Source organism: Bidens hawaiensis, unplaced genomic scaffold, assembly GCF_021521415.1.
Source record: "Bidens hawaiensis isolate Kalapana, Puna unplaced genomic scaffold, B.hawaiensis_p1.1 tig00008321_1, whole genome shotgun sequence".
NCBI classification, from domain to species: Eukaryota; Viridiplantae; Streptophyta; class Magnoliopsida; order Asterales; family Asteraceae; genus Bidens; species Bidens hawaiensis.
The window spans coordinates 173,826-191,532 of record NW_027491591.1 but is presented as its reverse complement, the minus strand read 5'-3'; the positions used below and the strand labels follow the sequence as shown (position 1 = coordinate 191,532).

At 40.1% G+C, this 17,707-nt stretch overlaps 1 protein-coding gene across 1 annotated transcript; it reads left to right on the top strand.

Moving 5' to 3' along the window:
* Window positions 1-4,321: 4,321 nt before the first annotated feature.
* Window positions 4,322-5,344, top strand: LOC143637462 (photosystem II reaction center W protein, chloroplastic-like). The gene is made up of 2 exons (XM_077104848.1): window positions 4,322-4,510; window positions 4,884-5,344. The coding sequence occupies exons 1-2, from the start codon at window positions 4,420-4,422 to the stop codon at window positions 5,204-5,206; spliced, it is 414 nt and encodes a 137-aa protein (XP_076960963.1). The 5' UTR covers window positions 4,322-4,419; the 3' UTR covers window positions 5,207-5,344.
* Window positions 5,345-17,707: the final 12,363 nt, after the last annotated feature.

Sequence of the window (17,707 nt, the reverse complement as noted above, 5' to 3'; positions counted from 1 at the left end):
TACGTACGTTTCACACCTTAATTCCAAACGACATCGTAAGATATGGTCCATACATGCAGGGTTTCTATAATTAGCTAAACCACTTGAGTGACCGTTCACAGGTTTCTGGAACAAGTTTTATTTTATATGTACAAAACATTAAACACGTGCCAATATCTAGGATAGAGATTTAAAGAGTTTTGTTAAGTTCATTAACTCCGTATTATATATCCGATTATTCTTAGTCAATGATCAAATTATTATGATCATCTGTTACTGTTATTTACTACAATTAAAGGGTTATATACTGGTTAATTATATTTTTAGCATAAGAAAGAAAAATTTAGCAATATCATTTTTAAGTAAAATCACACTTATAACCATGAAGATAAATCTTTTCATTCATGTTTCTCCAAATCATCCACCAATTTGTCATGTTAACAACATCAACAATCTATCATTTTTCTTTACCCAAACTGGAGTCATCCAACCATAGAAAGAAATCCGAACGGGTTAGACTTGAAGAAAACATTATTCAATCCACCGAGCCGCATCATTCCAAATTCTCACTATCATCTCACATTCTCCAACAAGATGGCATGTAGTGTCCAGATGTATTAACAAGAACACAACAGAGAGGGACACATCAACATCCCAGCCATGATGAATGAACTACTTTACGAGTCAACATGCTAGTTACTCGAGACAAAACCACATGGGCTAAAAGCCTAAAACAACTTGAGTCTTTATACGAAAGATTTATTCTCTGGTAGGACATTTTACAAGCTAGCGAATGTGAACCAAATCAACTCAAGTTTTTAAGCATCTAATTATACGAGTCAACGAGCGATAGGTAAGCAATTCACGATTTGAACAACCCAACTCCAATTTCACTAGAGTTCAATATAACTTGTTATAAATAATTGTAATTCAAGTTAAATATATTTCTAGGTCATAACACTTGAGAGAGAACAAAACAATATCTTTTCTTGGTTAGACCATATTTTAGACTTTCTAGATTATGAATCGCTTGAGACCATATTCAAAAAATAATAGCTTTTCTTGGTCCACATCACTTGAGAACGTACGTATATTTTTGTTTTTTCAATCTATGGGCCACATTTAAAATTGTTTATAATGTAATAAAATAACAAGTTAATATATATATATATATATAGGATGAGTATCATTACAGAACTGTTAAATTGTTTAAGAACTTGAAGAAACCCTTGAAAACTAACGTTTTTTATAAAAAAAATTTGTATGTTAATGTTATTTGCGTGTAGTTTTATCATTTTTTTATAACTATATTTACGATTACAATTTTGAAAATTTGTGTTATACATATCTATGTTTTGTTTTACACCTATGTATATTTGTTGGTATATAAATTTTACACATATGTAAACTCGTGATTAATATATATAATCAAATTTTGTTATATAAAATATGATAAAACTACTCTAAAATAATGTTAATGTATAAAAAGAATTAAAAAAATATTTGGTTGTATAGAGTTCCTAACAGTTTTTAATTTTTTAAAAGTTCTTATAAATATATATATAGTGTTACATAAAACTTTAATAGTTTATATACATGTATTAAGTGGGTAACTTCTTCACTCTACATTTACAATTTATACTTTATAGGTCATATATGGGGTGTTTGGGATTCCCTATTTTAACTCCTTATAGCTTTTTTCATAAAACTTATTAACTTATTTCACCACAATAACTTACAATACCAAACACCTTTTAACTTTTTCAACAATTAATAATTCATAAGTTGCTTAAAATAAACAATCCCAAACACTCCATAAATCATTTGAGATTGTACGTATTCTCGGAAACAATAGCTTTTCTTGGTCGGTATTTACACTTTCTCGGCCATAAATCACTTGAGATCGTACATTCGTACGTATTCACACAAACAATATCTTTTCTTGGTGGAGCTATAGTCTACATTTAAAACATGTGTATAATGTAATAAAGGAAGATAATTAATAGAGATAATAGTGTTACATAAAACTTTCATAGTTTATATATCCTGGCATATGGTTTTTGTGTTTTTTTAAATGACCATTCTTTTTGCAATTGTGCTTTGGTGTAGGGATGAGGTTTTTTCCCCTGAACAAGCAGTACCGTACCCGTACCGGTACTTGTACCAAACCGATAAATACGATATTCGGTACCCACTTTTCTCAAATTTGCTATTCGTTAATTTCGGTATCAAAACCGGTATATTTCGGGTATTTTGGTATTTTGTACCGATTGAAAAATGTAGAGTTATTCTTGGATATTAGCAACCGTACTTGGTATCCGTACCTTTCTTGTTTTTCTATAAGATTGATAAGGTTGGTTTTGGACATTTTGTATGTTTTGGTTTCCTGATTATGAATGAATTTTATGCAATTATTGGTTAATTGAAAACCTTTGGTTACGAATGAATTTCAAATCCGTTATCTATATTTTTGGTACCGTACGGTACCGATCTCATCCCTATTTGAGTTTGCAAATCTTATATATTTCCTCTAAGAGGGTTAAGGAACTCCGGTCTTAATGTTATATTGAAGGGGTAAACACAATGGCACTATTAGAAACTTAAAAACGATAATTAGTAGAGTTGGGCAAGGTTTAATAAGAGTTCGGTTTGAAGTAGGTTATCCATTTGAATTTTGTGAAAACAAGTTGATTTGGGTTAACCCATAAATCAAACCTATTGTACATTGAATAAGCCCACTTCACCAAGCCACTTGAATAGATAGACTTCACTCATTGCGGTTTTGGTCATTAGTTTTAACCCGAACTCGACAAACTATAAAACCCAAACCCGAGGTCTCTTATTTGGTTCGGTAGTTGGGTGTGTTACTATAGTAACTAACCATATATATAAATAAAACAACTTGAAACACACCTCTAGTTGCGGTTTGGTAGAATAGTTTCCTCTCTAAGCTAAGATATTACAATGTCTATATGTATACTTGTAACACTCTTATTTTTAGATATCTTTATCGTATTCGATTCATTTGAATGATTTTCAGATAATTTTCTCATTATATTTCAAAACTTTACATGGAAGAATTTTAAAAATATCTTACTAATCACAACAAAGTACAACTTGTTTTGGAATAATAATAACTTTAAATCCAAAAGTTTGAAGCAGGTTGTTATTATTACGTGGTTTGAAAGAAGCTCGGTGAGTAGAACTTAATAATCTTTTTGGATCATGTTTTATTTGAAACTATACATCAAAGTCAAATTACAAATGATTTAAGTAAAGATATAACGTTCTCTAGCTACCTAAACAACTCGAAATCTTTATTTGAAATTAAAAAGTGAATTTTTAGACAAAATGTTTAATCTTACCCATCATATATAATGTTACACTTTTTAACCGTAATTTTATGGTTCACTTTCTCCATTTACATAATATAAAAAAAAATATTCAATATAGAGGCAAACCCTATAGTTTACACTCTCAATTCTCGACAACTCGATACCAAATTTCCATATTTGGCTTGATTGGTCATCTAATTCTGGTTCCTATTTCACATAACTGTTATTTGCCACTAAGGCTAGTTGTTATGGAGTCAGTTAACCAGTATTATGGTTGATGTGGCAGCCCCTTAACGCCTCCTACACCCCACCAAGGCATTAAGAAGGAGGCGTTATATATGTAGGGTTTGTTAACGTGGTAACAGTCTTTAACAGATGGAATGTTAGGCCACCTACCAACGACTAATCAAACTTTTTATCCTTCCTCCATCATAACTACTAAGTTAAAGCTAGTTAACCCACAACATGTTAGTTAACTGTTGAGCTAGTTAAAGCCACACTGCCTACATAACAGTAACATGTCGCTTTAACCAGTTCTTGCTTGTTAAACCTAATTAAACCATAACACATAGCCTAAATAAGCATCAACACCCAAATGTTTTGGCCATCCACACTTGCATCTTTAAAGTCCCATCCTATTTTTTGTTTGTTGTTACGTCGTACGTACTAATGCTAAAACTAATGATTATAGTAGTTATTTTTCCTTTAGGTAAATGCTAAGGAATATTGTAACCTAATTTATATGTTGCAAAGTAGAAAGACAAAGCAGGTGCTATAACACACGCATGTATTACTATAATAATTAAATATTTCAATAACTAAAAAGTCTTTATATAAATTTCAGATATCTGGATGCTAATATCCGATCGTGTCCCCATCATCACTATGTAGAAACCAAACATTTCATTGTGATGTAGGGATGCCATGCCACGTGGAGGAACACCAGTGGTGGAGTAAAGATGAGGCGCAATCCATGCAATCCAATTTATGTGGTTGCATAGAATAAAACTTTAGAAAACCAATCAAAATCATTCAACTTTATATAAAAAACACAAACTAAACCCTTAACTTTGAACTAGTGCAACTCAACTGAAGAAAGAAAAAGATGGCATCCATCTCAGCTTCCATTTCCACCGCATCACCGTCGTTCTCGTTGCTCCAAAAGCCCACCACCACCCATGGTTCTCCGGTTCTCGGTATGTTTTAGATCATCCAAACAGATAACAAGTCTATTATTATATAAATACATACATATTATATATTATATATATTATATATTATATATTATATATCATATATGTAATTTTTGCTTGAATAAATGTAACTCTTTTTCACAAATGCATGTTTAATATATGTAATTTAATGTATGTAACTTTTTATCCTGACCCGTTCTGGTATGACTCATTTTTACCCTAGTGACAATAAAAAATCCTGGATTTGTCACTGTCACTGAAAAAATGAAAAGAGCTTTAATTTTTTTAATGCGTCCCCAAAATAACTGATCGTCTCTGCATGTAGCGTATATATACACACACACTATTAATGATGTACGTTGTTAATCATGATTAGGATTGCCAACAATGAGCAAGATGGGAAAAGTGAGATGTTCCATGGAAGGTAAGCCCGCTGTCACATCGGATGATGGTGCATCGAGGTTGAGGATGGGTGCATCCTCATTGATGGCTGCAGTAGTGGCTGCAGCCATGTCTAGCCCCGCGGCCATGGCTCTAGTGGACGAGAGAATGAGCACGGAAGGGACGGGGTTGCCCTTTGGTCTAAGCAACAACCTTCTCGGGTGGATCCTCTTTGGTGTGTTTGGTTTGATTTGGACACTTTACTTTGTTTACGTTGGTAGCCTTGATGAGGATGAGGAGTCAGGTTTATCACTTTAAACTTTTTTAACTATAATGATAATTTTCCAGCTGTGATGGACTTATGTGTAATATTTATTATTCATGTATCCTTTGTACTTCGATTGTAAAGTATTTGTGTTTATAAGAATTGCACTTTTGTCCATCTAGATTTGAGTCTTGAGACACTTCTTTAAGGTTGAAAATTGAACCCGAACTTGACGGGAAAGGTCGAAAGCCGAAACATTCTAGACAAGTATTTGAATATGAGATTGGTATACATCTTGGGTTTAGGAATTGTATGGTATCAGCCTATCAGTATCAGGTGATACATGATATATATCCATCCGATTGCCCTAACTCATTTATGCTAATTGAAACCAAATTTCTTTGCATAATTAATAAATATTTTTAAAAACATACATATTGAAGTTGTTAGAAACTTGAAATTATCCAAATTGTGAGACGAGTACATAGTTGAATATTATATAATTTTAAGTAGGTTTCTTATGTGAGTTTAAGCTCAGGTTTCGACACATGAGACTATAAATGAGTATAGCTGATGTCCGAGTTTACTTGACCCATGACTATAAAAGGATATAATAGCATAGGCTAACCAGCGGGTACGAAATACAATTTTATAATCTAGCACAGCACGGGATATGAATTATCCATAATGTATTACCACCCCTGTTCTTCTTGTAAAGTTTGAATGCAATTGTTTCTCATATTTTTAAATCATCATGCGGTTGCATATATTTGGTCTAATGTATCGTCCTAATTATCCAGTTACTCATATATTAACATTATATGTCAGAGACATAATAATAAATTCTCATTCAAGACAATCCGTGAATCAAATACCTAATCACAGCACACATCGACATATGATAATCAAGCATAACTTGTATATAAACCGTGGAACGAGGTATAGTTAAATAAACATACTTTCATACAAATTAAAAATAAAAGAGGAAACTAATCACTTTTTGATGTGATATACCCAGACGCAGTAAAGAACCATGCAGTGTTACATGACAACATAGTTGTGCATCCAATTTTACTTGTATATCCTATTAGAGACACATTAATTGTATATTCTGACTATGTATTATCTAATACATCCTTCTTTATTCCATGAAGAACCCATAAAAGTCTTATTGTAAGTTAATATGCTCGTGTCACCTTTATTTGTGTATCATGATCACTTAAACGTACGATTTGCTAATGAAATTCACTGCAACCGTTAGTTTAGTTATTGTCGAAGCATGAAATGAATCTGACCTGATCCATGACGATGTTTCCACGGATTTTCGAGATGAACGAACCACGTCTTGATCTTCTTCTCCGGTTGCTTGAGACCTGCAATGGTTTTTCGGGGGTGTGGATGTGACTGCTAAGAAATCTCAAAGATCTCTTGTTTACAGACACAAAAAAGTGGTGGTGGCTCTTATTGAGCATGACCCTTTAATAAGGAGGTGGAGACCTCCTTATATAGAGAGCCTCATGGCCACCATCATGGTACCCTAATGGGCCTAGCCCAGTTAGGGTTACCTCCACAAAACCCCCTCAGCCCAATAACATTGTATTAGTCCATATAATAAAATAAGCCAAACATAATAAATTTAGGGTCGTAAAACCGGGTTTAGTACCATACCCCTACAAGCCCCCCAAGTCCAGCATTGCTCCTGGGCGCGCAAGCGTCTAGGTGGAGCGCTGGACTTTATGAGGTGTGTTAGGCCATGAGGCGGTTTTTTCCCTTTTCTTCGGCCTTGTCTTTATTGTCTTTGAGTTGTGAGAGGTTTTCTTCATGATGGTGACATGTTGCGGTCCTTATGATAATGATGGTGCCCTGGCATAAATAAGATATAGCACGCATCATAGCGGCGCGAGGCCTGATAAAAGACGGAGCGCGCATCTCGATAATAATGTAACATAACTTGCGCGCGAGGCAGCTTACGAGTTATGAGAATAATAAAGCCTGCGCGCGAGGCGACTTACGGATCTGAGAATAATAAAGCCTGCGCGCGAGGCGACTTACGGATCTATAAGAATAATAAAAACTGCGCGCGAGGCGACTTACGAGCTATAAGAATAATAAAGCCTGCGCGCATGGCGACTTACGAGCTATAAGAATAATAAAGCTTGCGCGTGAGGCGACTTACGAGCTATAAGAATAATAAAGCTTGCGCGTGAGGCGACTTACGAGCTATAATAATAATGGAGCTTGCGCAAGTTGCGGCTTACGAGCTATAATAATAATGAAGCTTGCGCGTGAGGCGACTTACGAGCTATAATAATAATGGAGCTTGCGCGAGTTGCGGCTTACGAGCTATAATAATAATGAAGCTTGCGCGTGAGGCGACTTACGAGCTATAATAATAATGAAGCTTGCGCGAGTTGCGGCTTACGAGCTATAATAATAATGAAGCTTGCGCGAGTTGCGGCTTACGAGCTATAATAATAATGAAGCTTGCGCGTGGGGCGACTTATGAGCTATAATAATAATGGAGCTTGCGCATAGGTTCTGGCTTTGTGCTATGCGCCACGCGCAGATATTGCATGCGCGTGCGCGTAGACTTTATGTCCCGCGCCACGCGCAGATGTTGCATGCGCGTGCGCGTAGACTTTGTGTCATGCGCCATGCGCAGATGTTACGTGCGCGTGCGCGTAGACTGTGTGACATGTGTGAGCATGTGATGCGTAAGCATATGTAATATGCGTGAGCATATGTGATGCGTGAGTGTAACATCTGCCCCGATCCGACCCGACCCAGGTACCCGTTTCTCCGACCCGATCTCTTTCTTTTATGATTTAATATTTATACTTATATTTTACTTTTAATAATAATATATATTTTCCTTCCCGCCTCTTTCTCTCTCTTTCTTTCCGCCGTCCCGTCCCTCTCCTTCTCTCTTTCCGCCTTGTTTCCCTCTTTTTCTTCTAACTCTTTGCTTATCCTTTGTTCCTTCCCGCCTAAGGTTGTCTGCGCAGCTCCACGCGCCAGACTCCTTACAAGGAATCCTGCGTGAAGACCACCTGTTTCAGCGATACGCGAAACGAACTCTTCTCGCAGCGCGCTAAGAATTGTAATTCTTCTCGCAGCGCGCTAAGAACGGTAGTTCTTCCAGCGACGCGCTAAGGATTTGTAGTTCTTCTCGCAGCGCGCTAAGAATCGTAGTTCATCCCTCGACGCGCGAAGAATTATAGTTCTTCCCGCGGCGCGCTAGGAATTTTAGTTCCTCCCGCGGCGCGCTAAGAAATGTGATTCTTCCCGCGGCGCGCTTAGAAATGTATTTCTTTCCGCGACGCGTTAAGGTTGGTTATGTCTGCCTTCGCGCTCGCGCTCTCTTGACCTTCTGTGTCTGCCTTCGCGCTCGAGCTTTCTCGCGCTGAACCCTTTGAGTTTTCTTCTGTTTAATCTAGCCGTTGCTTTTGTGTTGTCTTATCTTTTGTGCTGTTGACCTAATCTGCTTTATGTCTGAAAAGTTACTTTCGGCGCAGCATGCGCACCAACCCCATTGGTTGGCAGAAAAAGTGACTGACATTATCTTTTGAGATCTGCTTTTTCCATGCCTGACCAGTACCTTTATCTGATCCGCCCATGCTTTTTACTGTTCCCTGTCAGCCTTTTTCTCTTTTTCCCTGCTGCCATATCTTTTGATATCTTTTGCTTTTGGAATCTTTTGCTTTTTGAGATCTTTTCCCCTTTTTCTAGGGAATGTGTTCCCTAGGGTTTCTCTATAAATAATAGTATTATTTTTCCTAACACTACACACACAAAACACTTAATCTCTCCTGTTCTCCTTGCTCTCTCTGCCGCCTCTCTCTCTGCCTCCGTCTTCCTCCCTGTTCTGTCCTGCTTTTCCGGTAATATATATATATATAATAATAATTTACTTATGCTAACTTATATCAAGACTTAAAACCGATCATTAAAACAATAATCTTATTTATAGGTTAACTTGTGCTTGTTTAAAGTTGGTTCTTGCTTTATCTTACACCGCATCGTTTATTAAGTGAGTAATCTCGTACATAATCCCTTTTTATTTTTAATGTTTTGGGATGTTCATGTGTTCATACAAACTTAGAGTCTTAAACTTGTTTATGAACTTTAGTCGCGCAGTATCCCATGTGTTGAGGACATAGACTTGGCTGTTTATTTGTATGTGTGGATCATTAACCGTCTTGTCGGTCTATTCCGCAGTTCTCATGGTACCATTAGATGAACACGGGAGAACTATCGTTTATGATTTTCTCTTTTGTTTACACTTGCACAGTCTTTCTTGTTTGTGAGCTCAATTGTGAGCACTGGCAGTCTATGAATCTTAGAGTTGGTCCCGATCAGATTACACCCTTGTTGAAAACCAGACATACACATGTTGCGCGCAGATTTATTGTTATCTATGTATTGTATTAAACTTGATTTCTCACCAACACGCAAGTGTTTGACGTTTATTTTAACACATGTTCAGGTTTGCAGTAGCTGTTTTGGAGCTTGTGGACACATAGGAAGTTTTCTTTATTTTGGACCTAGATTAAAATGTATCAAGACAAGTTTTTGCTGTTCGAATATTATGATTTATAATATATTGATTTATGATGATTTATGTTATCTTATGTCTACTTTGCGCGTGCGCGAATGAATGTATTTATTAAATATTGACACCCAATAGTGTCACGAGTAATGAAACAATATGTGGCGCCCCGATGTATAATCCGCCTTTGGTCGGGGTGTTACAGATTGGTATCAGAGCTCGTTGACTTTAGGATAGGTGGTTAGACGTAACGGCCTAGAATACCTAAGAGTCCCTTCTCGCGCATGAGAGAAATCTCATGTTTGCGCGCTTATTGTTAATTACTCGTTATTTATGAATATGCTCGCGCTTGCGCAGTATATGATTTTATGTTTTATTCCGCGATATTTCGATTTTTGTTGAATTTCGATTTTTATTGATTTTTCTTACATATTCGTTTGTTGGGTTTGAAAATCCGAAAAGTCATGGTGATACATGAATAGTTGATTTTCAATTTCCATTTACGATTATGTTCTGAGGTTGGAGACTTGAAAAGTCATGGTGATACATGAATTGTCAACCTCCAATACTCATTTTCTTGTGTATTTTATATTGAAGATTGAAAAGTCATGGTGATACATGAATCGTCAATCTCCAATACTCGTTTGCTCGTATATTTTAAATTGGGAATTCGGAAAGTCATGGTGATACATGAATTGTCGATTCTTGATTCGAATTTGTTACCTTTATTAAGTCTGCATTTAGGGTCATTTATTTTACTTTAACTTTTGACAGTAACTGACTCCGCGAAACCAAGCTTTATAAGATTAAAACTTTGCGCTATAACCAAGATATTAACTAAAATTAAAATTTGTATAGAATGCCTCCGCTATCTCGTCGCCATCTCAAGAAGAAAGAAGCCGCGCGCAGACGCTCGCAGCAACGTTCCCAGGAAATGGCCACCGCAATAGCCCAAGCTTTGAGCCAAAACAATACCAACACCTCTGGTTACAACATTAAGTCCTTTAACGCGGGTAACCCTCCAAAGTTCACAGGTCTTGAAGGAGCCACCGTGATGCTCCAATGGCTTGAGAAAATAGAAAACACTTTCCTCCACACCCAATGCCCCTCAGACAGACGAACCCTATATGCTTCTAGTGTCCTGGAATCTAGAGCGCTTACATGGTGGAATGGAGTAGCTCATGCGCGTGGCGCAGAAGCTGCTTCCAGCATGCTCTGGGAGGAATTTAAGGAAATTCTGACGCGAGAATTCTGCCATCCCAACGAAGTTAAGCGCTTGGAGGAAGAATTCTGGAACTTGAAGCAATACAGCGGTGAAGCGCGCGAGTACGCGACGCGTTTCCATGAACTAAGCCTGCTTGTCCCTCACCTTGTTACCCCTTCCCGCCGAGCCATAGAGAAATTCCTTGGGGGTCTCCCCATGGAAATTCAAGATTCTGTATGGGCTAGAAACCCAGTTACCCTCTCTGACGCCATCGAGTTGGCCGCTGTGCTCAGCGACAACCATGTCAGAACAGGAACCCTGTTCCTGCGGGGAACTGAGAAAACCAAACCCGCCAAGACTGCCCCTGAACCAACAGAAACCAAACCTGAACCCTCAAACCGTAACAACCTCAAGCGCAGGCGCAAGGCCTATGCGCTTACCAACCCGCCCATTGTCCAGCAACCCATCTACCAACCCCCAGTTTACGCGCCTAACCCACTGTCAGCCTACCCAACACCTCCTGTAGTCCATAACTATGCCTTAACCAATCCAGCACTCCCTGCCCCGCCAACTAAGAAACCTTACACAGGAAACCACCCCTTCTGCCCAACCTGTAGACTCCACCACCCACCTCAAGTCCCATGTCGACTTTGTAACCGATGTGGCCGCGCTGGTCACACTGCTGAGAACTGTAGAGTCCTTCCCGCCAATCCAATTGCGCCAACACTACCAGTCTACCCGCAGAACCCACAACCAACCTACCAAAACCCACGACCCAGATCGTGCTTTAACTGCGGTGATCCCAGTCATTTCCGGAACGCGTGCCCAAGGCTACAAGTTCAGATTACGCAAGCGAATCCGGTGAACCAGATTTCGAACCAAGTGACGCGCGGACGAGCTTTTAACATAACCGCGCACCAAGCGCAAGCGAATAATGACGTAGTTAATGGTACATTTTTGCTTAACGGATTTTATGCTTCTGTACTTTTTGATACTGGCGCCGATCGAAGTTTTATCTCTCGCGCCTTTGAGCAGAAGCTTGCGCGACCGCGCGATAACTTAAAAGAAAATTTTTCAGTTGAATTGGCTAATGGCGAAACTGTTTTAATTAACTCTGTGATCAAAGATTGCACGCTTAACCTTAACGAAAACGATTTTCTGATCGACCTCATCCCCATGCCTCTTGGAAGCTTTGATGTTATCATTGGTATGGACTGGCTCTCGAAGAATCGCGCCGAAGTTATTTGCGCCAAGAAGTTGATTCGCATACCTCGAGAAAATGGTGATATTCATATCTACGGCGAGAAACCCTCCCGCGGTCTTAAGCTTATGTCTTGCGCCGAAGCCCGAAGGCTCATGAGGAAAAGGTGTATTGCATTCTTAGCTCATGTGGTTAAACCTGCTGAAGAAAAGAAGCTTCGCGATATCCCTGTTGTGCGTGATTTCCCTGAAGTTTTTCCTGATGATCTTCCTGGTATCCCTCCCGCTCGTGAAGTCGAGTTTCGTGTTGATCTTGTCCCTGGTGCTTCCCCCGTAGCTAAATCTCCTTACCGTCTTGCGCCCGCTGAGATGCAAGAATTGGCAAGCCAACTTCAAGAGTTGACTGCTAAAGGATTCATTCGCCCTAGCTCTTCGCCCTGGGGTGCTCCGGTGTTGTTCGTTAAAAAGAAAGATGGATCGTTTCGCATGTGTATTGATTACCGCGAGTTGAACAAACTCACCATTAAAAACCGGTATCCCTTACCGCGTATTGACGACCTCTTTGATCAACTCCAAGGTGCCTCTTGTTTCTCGAAGATTGATCTCCGCTCTGGTTATCACCAGTTGCGCATCCGCGATGAAGATGTTCCGAAGACTGCTTTTCGAACTCGTTATGGCCATTTTGAATTCTTGGTCATGTCCTTCGGTTTAACCAACGCACCCGCCGTTTTCATGGATCTAATGAATCGGGTGTGTAGGCCTTTCTTGGATAAATTCGTGATTGTGTTTATCGATGATGTTCTGGTGTATTCTAAGACCAAGGCCGAGCATGAGCAACATCTTCGGTTGGTGTTGCAAAAGCTTCGCACCGAGCAGCTCTATGCTAAGCTTTCCAAGTGTGAATTCTGGTCTGATGAAGTACAGTTTCTTGGCCATGTTGTGAACAAGATGGGTATTCATGTCGACCCATCCAAAATTGAAGCAATCAAGAACTGGATTACGCCATCCTCTCCTTCCGAGATCCGTTCCTTTCTGGGCTTAGCTGGTTATTACCGGCGCTTCATTTCGAACTTCTCAAAGATCGCTTTGCCTTTAACAGCTCTAACGCACAAAGGTAAACCGTATATTTGGGGCTCGAAGCAGGAAGAAGCCTTTCTATCGCTCAAGCGATTGTTGTGTGAAGCTCCTGTTCTTGCGCTACCTGAGGGTAATGATGATTTTGTCGTGTATTGCGATGCATCCAACCAAGGTCTCGGTTGTGTTCTTATGCAACGAGGCAAGGTTATCGCTTACGCATCAAGGCAACTCAAGATTCATGAAAAGAATTATACAACTCACGATCTCGAACTTGGTGCAGTTGTATTTGCCTTGAAGATCTGGAGACACTACCTCTATGGTACTAAGTGTATCCTCTACACTGACCATAAAAGCCTTCAGCATATCTTTGATCAGAAGAAACTTAACATGAGGCAACGCCGATGGAACGAACTCATCAGCGATTACGATTGTGAGATCCGGTATCATCCTGGTAAGGCTAATGTGGTAGCCGATGCGCTCAGCCGAAAACCCTGCCAACTTAACTGTATCTTGCCGCGCACCCAGCTTCACTTTGCGCCGATTCAAAGCAACCTTGAATCGCGTATTCGTGACGCGCAGCGCGCATCCATCAGTAATGGTAACCTTCGCGCCGAGTTAGCGTGTGGCGCGGAAGCGCATTTTGTGCCCAATCTGAGTGGGATTCTCTGCTATCTCAATCGCATCTGGATTCCCTTTGATGAGAATCTTCGCGCTGATATCCTGAGTGAAGCGCACAAATCTCGGTATTCTATTCATCCTGGCGCTGATAAGATGTACAAGGATTTGCGCATTACTTATTGGTGGCCCGGTATGAAAAAGGATATTGCTGTGTTCGTAGCTAAATGTCTGACTTGTTCTAAAGTGAAAGCTGAACACCAACGCCCATCTGGTTTGCTCGAACAACCAGAAATTCCTACGTGGAAATGGGAATGTGTAGCGATGGACTTTATTACCAAGTTACCTTTGACAGCAAGCAAACATGATAGCATTTGGGTAATAGTGGATCGTTTGACTAAGTCTGCTCACTTTCTGCCCATTCGTGAAAACTACCGTGTTGAGCAACTCGCGCAGCTTTATGTCAAGGAAATTGTCTGCCGCCATGGTACTCCTTTGAGCATCATATCCGATCGCGATGGCCGTTTTATATCCCGCTTTTGGAAATCTCTCCAATCTGCGCTAGGAACTCGCTTGGACATGAGTACGGCATATCATCCTCAGACTGACGGTCAGTCTGAGCGAACTATTCAAACTCTTGAGGATATGCTCCGATCTTGTGTTCTTGATTTTGGAGGTAATTGGGATTCACACCTGCCTTTGATTGAGTTCTCTTATAATAACAGCTATCATTCCAGTATCGGTATGGCCCCATTTGAAGCACTTTACGGTCGTAAGTGCCGCTCCCCGATTTGTTGGAACGAAGTGGGAGAAGCTCAAATCACAGGACCCGAACTGGTTCAAGAGACAACCGATAAAATCGCCAAGATCCGTGATCATCTGCTGACTGCCCGAAGCCGACAGAAGAGTTACGCAGATCGTAGGCGGAAGCCTCTCGAATTTCAAGTTGGTGATCTTGTTCTCCTCAAAGTGTCGCCCTGGAAAGGTGTTGTCCGCTTTGGGAAGAAAGGTAAGCTTGCTCCTCGTTATGTTGGTCCATTCAAGATTCTCGCGCGTGTAGGAAAAGTTGCCTACAGACTTGACCTGCCGCCCGCGCTCAGTAATGTGCATCCAACGTTCCATGTATCCAATCTCAAGAAGTGTTTAGCTGACGAAAACCTTCACATTCCACTTGATGAAGTTCAAGTTGATGAAACTATGCATTTCGTTGAGAAGCCTGTTGAGATTATGGATCGCGAGGTAAAGCAAACCAAGCGCAGTCGTATCCCTATTGTTAGAGTTCGCTGGGAGTCCAAGCGCGGAGCCGAGTTTACATGGGAAAGGGAAGATCAGATGAAGATCAAGTACCCGCACCTGTTCTCTGCGCAACCTACTTCGAGATAAATTTCGGGACGAAATTTCTTAAAGTAGGGGAGACTGTAACATCTGCCCCGATCCGACCCGACCCAGGTACCCGTTTCTCCGACCCGATCTCTTTCTTTTATGATTTAATATTTATACTTATATTTTACTTTTAATAATAATATATATTTTCCTTCCCGCCTCTTTCTCTCTCTTTCTTTCCGCCGTCCCGTCCCTCTCCTTCTCTCTTTCCGCCTTGTTTCCCTCTTTTTCTTCTAACTCTTTGCTTGTCCTTTGTTCCTTCCCGCCTAAGGTTGTCTGCGTAGCTCCACGCGCCAGACTCCTTACAAGGAATCCTGCGTGAAGACCACCTGTTTCAGCGATACGCGAGACGAACTCTTCTCGCAGCGCGCTAAGAATTGTAATTCTTCTCGCAGCGCGCTAAGAACGGTAGTTCTTCCCGCGACGCGCTAAGGATTTGTAGTTCTTCTCGCAGCGCGCTAAGAATCGTAGTTCATCCCTCGACGCGCGAAGAATTATAGTTCTTCCCGCGGCGCGCTAGGAATTTTAGTTCCTCCCGCGGCGCGCTAAGAAATGTGATTCTTCCCGCGGCGCGCTTAGAAATGTATTTCTTTCCGCGACGCGTTAAGGTTGGTTCTGTCTGCCTTCGCGCTCGCGCTCTCTTGACCTTCTGTGTCTGCCTTCGCGCTCGAGCTTTCTCGCGCTGAACCCTTTGAGTTTTCTTCTGTTTAATCTAGCCGTTGCTTTTGTGTTGTCTTATCTTTTGTGCTGTTGACCTAATCTGCTTTATGTCTGAAAAGTTACTTTCGGCGCAGCATGCGCACCAACCCCATTGGTTGGCAGAAAAAGTGACTGACATTATCTTTTGAGATCTGCTTTTTCCATGCCTGACCAGTACCTTTATCTGATCCGCCCATGCTTTTTACTGTTCCCTGTCAGCCTTTTTCTCTTTTTCCCTGCTGCCATATCTTTTGATATCTTTTGCTTTTGGAATCTTTTGCTTTTTGAGATCTTTTCCCCTTTTTCTAGGGAATGTGTTCCCTAGGGTTTCTCTATAAATAATAGTATTATTTTTCCTAACACTACACACACAAAACACTTAATCTCTCCTGTTCTCCTTGCTCTCTCTGCCGCCTCCCTCTCTGCCTCCGTCTTCCTCCCTGTTCTGTCCTGCTTTTCCGGTAATATATATATATATATAATAATTTACTTATGCTAACTTATATCAAGACTTAAAACCGATCATTAAAACAATAATCTTATTTATAGGTTAACTTGTGCTTGTTTAAAGTTGGTTCTTGCTTTATCTTACACCGCATCGTTTATCAAGTGAGTAATCTCGTACCTAATCCCTTTTTATTTTTAATGTTTTGGGATGTTCATGTGTTCATACAAACTTAGAGTCTTAAACTTGTTTATGAACTTTAGTCGCGCAGTATCCCATGTGTTGAGGACATAGACTTGGCTGTTTATTTGTATGTGTGGATCATTAACCGTCTTGTCGGTCTATTCCGCAGTTCTCATGGTACCATTAGATGAACACGGGAGAACTATCGTTTATGATTTTCTCTTTTGTTTACACTTGCACAGTCTTTCTTGTTTGTGAGCTCAATTGTGAGCACTGGCAGTCTATGAATCTTAGAGTTGGTCCCGATCAGATTACACCCTTGTTGAAAACCAGACATACACATGTTGCGCGCAGATTTATTGTTATCTATGTATTGTATTAAACTTGATTTCTCACCAACACGCAAGTGTTTGACGTTTATTTTAACACATGTTCAGGTTTGCAGTAGCTGTTTTGGAGCTTGTGGACACATAGGAAGTTTTCTTTATTTTGGACCTAGATTAAAATGTATCAAGACAAGTTTTTGCTGTTCGAATATTATGATTTATAATATATTGATTTATGATGATTTATGTTATCTTATGTCTACTTTGCGCGTGCGCGAATGAATGTATTTATTAAATATTGACACCCAATAGTGTCACGAGTAATGAAACAATATGTGGCGCCCCGATGTATAATCCGCCTTTGGTCGGGGTGTTACAGTGAGCATATGTGGTGCATGAGCATGTGATATGCGACTGCGCTCAAGCATCATGGTGGTGTGCATGTTGAACGGAGCGGAGCCGCGTTCGGTCTTGTATTCGGCGCGAAGCGGTATGGGTTTATGAGGATTCCCAACCTTTAAGTTTGGCGCTTGGCCTGATGGGTTTATGAGGATTCCCAACCTTTAAGTATGGCGCGTAGCCATATGGGATATTATGAGGATTCCCAACCTTTAAGTATGGCGTGTAGCCATATGGGATATTATGAGGATTCCCAACCTTTAAGTATGGCGTGTAGCCATATGTGATATTATGAGGATTCCCAACCTTTAAGTATGGCGTGTAGCCATATGGGATATTATGAGGATTCCCGACCTTTAAGTATGGCGTGTAGCCATATGGGATATTATGAGGATTCCCGACCTTTAAGTATGGCGTGTAGCCATATGAGATATTATGAGGATTCCCGACCTTTAAGTATGGCGCGTAGCCATA

Coding starts and splice junctions, on each gene's coding strand:
- LOC143637462 (XM_077104848.1), top strand. CDS start 4,420: ATGGCATCCATCTCAGCTTCCATTTCCACCGCATCACCGTCGTTCTCG. Junction 4,511..4,883: donor CCATGGTTCTCCGGTTCTCG/GTATGTTTTAGA, acceptor AATCATGATTAG/GATTGCCAACAATGAGCAAG.